Genomic DNA, 6011 nt, shown 5'->3' on the forward strand with positions numbered 1-6011 from the left:
GAGCTGAATTTTGGCATGTGAGTCTCCGTACATGATTTACAGATGAAATGTGAGTTTGGTTCCAGTCCATTGATATTTAGTGAAGTTATGGGCCTGAGACTTAACAATTTTCTTTGAAATTGTGTGATTTGGCTTCAAAGTGCAGAAAGGGGGCGTTTTGTTTCACAAACGCAGGTCTTGTTAAAGGCTTTATTTGTTAAGTATGTTTGTGCTTATAATGATTTTTTAGGTTTCGAACAAATTGCTAGGCATATTTCCCAACTAAAAATGTTTAATGATGTAAATTGATAGACAAGATTGAAATCAGCAGGTAAAAAGGTCGAATACAGAAACCATTTGCAAAATGTAAAACTAAGTCAAATGTCTGGTGTCTTACTGGCATCATACAGATTAGCCATTCCAAAAATTGTGTTATTGACATCAGTTTTGATTATTCTTACCTCTATCTACCCTGATTGTTGTCCCCTACCGGTTTCAACGGAGGGGACTTATGGTTTGCGCTCTGTGTGTCCGTCAGTCTGTCACACTTTTCTGGATCCTGCGATAACTTAAAAAGTTCTTCATATTTTTTCATGAAACTTGAAACATGGACAGATGGCAATATTGAGATTATGCACGCCATTTCATTATGTTCCTATGTCAAGAATTCTGGTTGCTATGGCAACAAATAGACTAGAAATACTGCTGAAAATGGTGGATCCTGCACTTTTTCTGGATCCTGCGATAACTTTAAAAGTTCTTAATATTTTTTCATGAAACTTGAAACATGGATAGATGGCAATATGGACATTATGTACGTCATATCATTTTCTTCCTACGTCAAAAATTCTGGTTGCTATGGCAACAAATAAAAAATATTTTCTGACAATGGTGGAGCCGGTAGGGGACATATATTGCTTGGCAATAGTCTTGTTGTTAATGGTGCGCTTACATGATGTGATCATGGAAACATGAAAGAAATAGAGATATTTGTTGGTTTCAGTAGATTATTTATTTTAATATCAGAATGAAGAAATTTTATGAGTGATTATGCGTGGAAAAAACTAAAATCATTTGTTTGACCTCAGTTGGATAAAAATTAATAATATACATAAACCAACACATTTCCTTTAAATGGTGTTCTTCTTTTAATACTCACAATTGTCAATGGGATTAACCGGATAATATTGCATTAATGAAAGAGCTATATACACAGTTAAATCACTCTTAATGTAATGTATCGCTACTTATAGCTCATTTGAAAGACGATCTTATGGTGGTGGTAATCTTAAGTCTCTCTGGGCTGTATGTGAGAAGTCCTATGGGTATTTTATTGTATTTTTTTGTTTAAATCAAGTCTCTTTATAGCAGAAATCCAGCAAAGGTGGTATCGCCCCTGATTAGCCTGAATGGAATGCACAGGCTTATCTGGGATGACACATAACCCACATGCATTAACCCTTTCAGTGCGGGAACCAAATTTTGAAGGCCTTTGCAAACAGTTTGGATACAGATGAGACGCCACAGAACGTGGCGTCTCATCAGGATCCAAACTGTTTGCTATTCTGATAGTATTCTTTGAAAAAAATCGAAGAAAATGCTAATTTTAGAAATTCAGCAGACGGCATTTTAGCAGAAGACAAATTTCCCAGCATTCAAAGGGTTAAACCTTTATTCCCAGAGCGTTGCTCATATTTAACACAGGGGCCACAGGAGGGGGAGCTGGCATTTAGTGACGATGAGGTACCTGGAGGTGTGGACTCGTTCATGATGGCTGGAGAAGACTTGGGGAAGAAAAATAACAAGAAGAAAGGTATGTTTGCATATGGGATGAATTTACACTGGGCTGGTATTCATAGACTATAAATATCTTATGCCTATATGCAACCAGCACATTACCAAATCAGCCTGTGAGTAACTCGCAGTCTGTTTAGGTTTTATGTTGTTTGCTACTCATCAGTATCTCAGGGTTGCAAATGAAGCCTTTAGACTTGAATCTTGTAAGAAAGGTCTTTAATTTGATTTTCTAAGGGAATTCAAACATGTCAAAGTTCCTATCTTAGTGTTAAAGATTTAACTTCAGTTGTATCGAAGGTTACATTTTATACGCTTGTTTTTGTACACTTGTGTAGTATTCTCCATTATTTTTTTGCACCCCAGACAAAAAGAATAAAATGGGTAAAAAGCATAAAGAGTCCCCTGATCCTGATGACCCCCAGAAGATTGCGGAGTTGTCTCTCCTGATGATGGGGGGTGGGGAAGAAGAGGGCAAGAAACACTTTAACTTTAACGACCTGGTTGAGGAGGAAGGACAGAAGAAGAAGAAGAAAAAGATGAAAAAGAGGGAGGAAATGAAGGGAATAGGGAAGGAGTCAGAGGAGGACTTTCAGGTTTGTGGTGATGTTGTATATGAAACACTTAATAAAGGAGGACACTATCTGCTCAGACTGGATTTTCAATAAGAAGGGACTTCTTTTAAACAAAAAATTCCATTAGAGCGGAAAGTGGTGTAGCTGATAATTCTGTTTGGACTGCACATGGTAATCTAAGACGACACTTTACGCACATGCATTAAGCTCCTTTTTCTCAGAGTGCGGCTCAAATACATTGATGAAGGTTTTCAGTGTAGACTTTCAGAAATAAGAATGATTTCAGTATTGTAAGTATTCAAAGTTGAAGTATTTTCAAACTTAAAGAACTTTCACCTATATGGGGGGGGGGGGCCTGCTAAACACAAAATGTGGACTTAATATCACTGTCTGCCATGTAAGATATTTTTATAACAGCAGTAGACATCAGACAAATGTCTTATTATATCTTATATTGTACATTTCTTTCTAGAACATAACAGTTTTGTGCCAGTGTTTCCCCTGTTTATTGCTTATGTCATTTTCCTCTGTCTGTAAAGACATAACAGATTGATCGACATGTTTTTAAACAATCACAATTTGTTTACAGGTCAATGTGACCGACCCTCGTTTTTCTGCGGTCTACGATTCTCACTTATTCAACATCGACCCCTCGGCTCCTGAATTCCGCAAGACAAAGGGAACCGAGTTGATGATCTCAGAGAAGCTGAAGAGAAATAGGGACCCAAAGAAAAATAAAAGAGCAAAAAGTGACAATAATTTGGACAAAAGTAGTAGTATCATAAAGAAAGTGAAATTGGATGAGTCAGATAAGTTGGCAATGAAAGATGATAGTTTGGCAAACCTTGTTAAATCTGTAAAGGCAAAAACTAAACATTTTCAGACAAATAAGGTGAAAAGATAACTCATATGTGCCTCATCACTCAGTTCTCACATTTGCTCCCTCCCCTTTGATGAAGTGTCATATAGCCGTTGCACCGTCCATCGTAGGGTCCTGTTATATGTCTGAAAATTCCTGTCTCAGCCATAATTTTGACATATATTGATGGATTTTGTATTGTTCATGGCACTAATTTAAACATAAGTGGATGTGTCTTGCAACACCAGTCTCCTTTGAGGTCAAGCTCACTTTTGGAGATCAAATGTCGAATTTTGCTATATAGCAGATTGAAATTTCCCGTGTCAGACATATCTTTGCCATACATTTATGGATTTTAAAAGTAGCAAAATGTTAACCATCATCAGACGATGTGTCACGTGTAACACCTTTCTCCCTACCTTAAAGGTCAAGGTTACCATTAGAGGTCAAAGATAAATGTGGCTTTTTTGGTAATTTTGTTGTTTATCTTGCTTTTAAATAAAGTTTTAAATAACTTAGCACAAATGGCCACCTTGAGGTGCAACCAGTCTGCTAACCACAAGTCAAAGTCAGTCTTAGTGGACTGTGGGGGCATCCATATCCTATGGAAACATGTCCTGTTCAAGTATTGTGTTAGCTGATATTTTGTTGACTTTTATGTTTTCTTCATAAAAACTGTAAACAAAATATCTTTATTTTGTTGTGTTATATAAACAAACGTAGTTTAAAACGTAATTAATTAAAAAAAATCAAACAATTGTTGATGAAATATAGTAATGTATTATAAAGATGAACACATTTACTTGTGAGAAGCATCATACTTTGAATTAATCATGATTTGTATCATTAAGGAGTTTATAATATAGAAATGGAATGTGTAAAGCTTTATATATAGGATATTATACGTATTGGAATTACTTAAAAAGAAATAAAAGCAGCTGGATTGCTATTATACATAACATAAATATTCAAACCATGTTTCGGTAACGAGCCTTATATCATGTAAGCTTTTCTCAAATTATTTGTAGATTCATTCAAAGCAATTGCTTTTTGTTACAAGCAAAAATAGTATGAAATGCCCTGTATCATATCATGTACTGGGTAATAATCATTTGTGGTTGATCTTTGAAAAGATATTGTCATGTCCAGATGAATAAAAAACAGCCAATATGTGCATGTGTACAAAATGTCCACTGGTAAATTTTGTTGATGATCATTTGCACAACTTATATTTTATAAGTAATGGTTTATATGATTAATTAAATTTTAACCAGGTTTTCCAAAGGAAAAAAAACTGGGGAAAAACTGGTTATTAGATTGGCGAATGTCGGCGTGCGGGCGGGCTGGCGGAACAAGCTTGTCCGGGCCATAACTTTGTCGTTCATTGTGAGATTTTGAAATCATTTGGCACATTAGTTCACCATCATTAGACAGTGTGTCGCGTGAATGAATTACGTCGATATCTCCAAGGTTAAGGTCTCACTTGGAGTTCAAAGGTCAAAAATGGCCATAAATGAGATTGTCTGGGCCATAACTATGTCATTCATTGTGAGATTTTAAAATAATTTGGCACATTTCTTCACCATCATTGGACGGTGTTACGCGAAAGAATTACGTTGATATCTCCAAGATCAAGGTCGCCACGACTTAAAACAGATTGATTTTGAAACAAGGGGGGTAACAATGAACAACCAGTAACAATGCAAATTTGGAGTTGTCTCCCTTTATCAGACTTTTTATCCCCCGCAATAGGCGGAGGGATACTGTTTTGGCGTTGTCCGTCCTTCCGTACGTCCGTCCGGAGCCATATCTTGGAAGTGCTATGGCGGATTTCGTTGAAACTTGGTATGAGTAAAGATATGGATAAAAGGATGATGCACGCCAAATGGCATTGTACACCATCTGTTTATAACGGAGTTATGGCCCTTTGTGTCTTGAAAAAATGCTTTTTTGAGTGTCAAATATATCATTTTTGTATCCAGAAGCATATTGGCGGGGGATATCCATTCAATGAATTTGCTTGTTTTTTTTTCAAATTGAAAACCTGGTTTTGTGACAATTTTGTCCCTTGTTAGGTACTGTCTTATTGAGGATTTATTCATATTGACAAAACTAACAGACCAGATAGCTTCAAGCAGTTTTAAAAGTCATAGAAGTATTTCCATTTACTGATGTGAACACTGCATCTGCTGCTGTTAATGTTTTTTACTGTTAAAATTTGCATATTGTCATTTTTTGAAGATCATAGTCAATTTATAAATGCAGATTTTGCTGAGTAAAAGTAAATGCCAAGGTTCTGTTCTTTGTAACTTGCAAATGAAAATAGAAGCTGCTTATATGTAACAAACTGAATTTTACCAATTGCCGTTTAAAAAAGTATTGTGTTATCTCCCTTTGACAACAAAAAAACATGAAGTAAAATTTAATTTGTATTAAATTAAGTATGTAAAGAGCTGTTGACATGTTCTTTACAGACTCACTTGACATGCAATTATTTACCTTCAAGCTCGTAGTGCATTCACATTGTCATGATATAGTGTGTCATCTTATTATGCATAGTAATTTAAATCTTTGTGTAATTTACCTACAGCGTGGCAATGCTTTAATACACTGACATTTTTTTGCATTAATAAGATCTAGCGTTGCATTTTGTAAATCACGAGTTCATATTCATAAACATAAATCAAGAGTTATTTTGTCATACAAAGTTAATTGTTAGCTAAAAATATAAGAAATGTAAATGGTTATGAGAATCGAAAAACAACTATCTTGACATTCACATGGCATGTAATATAGTATTATTG

General features: G+C 35.4%; 1 protein-coding gene across 3 annotated transcripts in view; it reads left to right on the forward strand.

Annotated features, from left to right (window-relative positions):
• Positions 1–5499, forward strand: part of LOC127875189 (ESF1 homolog) — a 28489-nt gene extending 22990 nt beyond the window's left edge. For all 3 annotated transcript variants that reach the window (XM_052420041.1, XM_052420043.1, XM_052420042.1), the window contains exons 11-13: positions 1684–1792; positions 2140–2369; positions 2938–5499. In XM_052420041.1, the coding sequence (XP_052276001.1) occupies positions 1684–1792; positions 2140–2369; positions 2938–3252 (654 nt within the window). In that variant the 3' untranslated portion in view covers positions 3253–5499. The remainder of the gene's footprint in view (positions 1–1683; positions 1793–2139; positions 2370–2937) is intronic.
• The last annotated feature ends 512 nt before the right edge of the window (positions 5500–6011 follow it).

Source organism: Dreissena polymorpha, chromosome 3 (assembly GCF_020536995.1).
Source record: "Dreissena polymorpha isolate Duluth1 chromosome 3, UMN_Dpol_1.0, whole genome shotgun sequence".
Taxonomy (NCBI): domain Eukaryota; kingdom Metazoa; phylum Mollusca; class Bivalvia; order Myida; family Dreissenidae; genus Dreissena; species Dreissena polymorpha.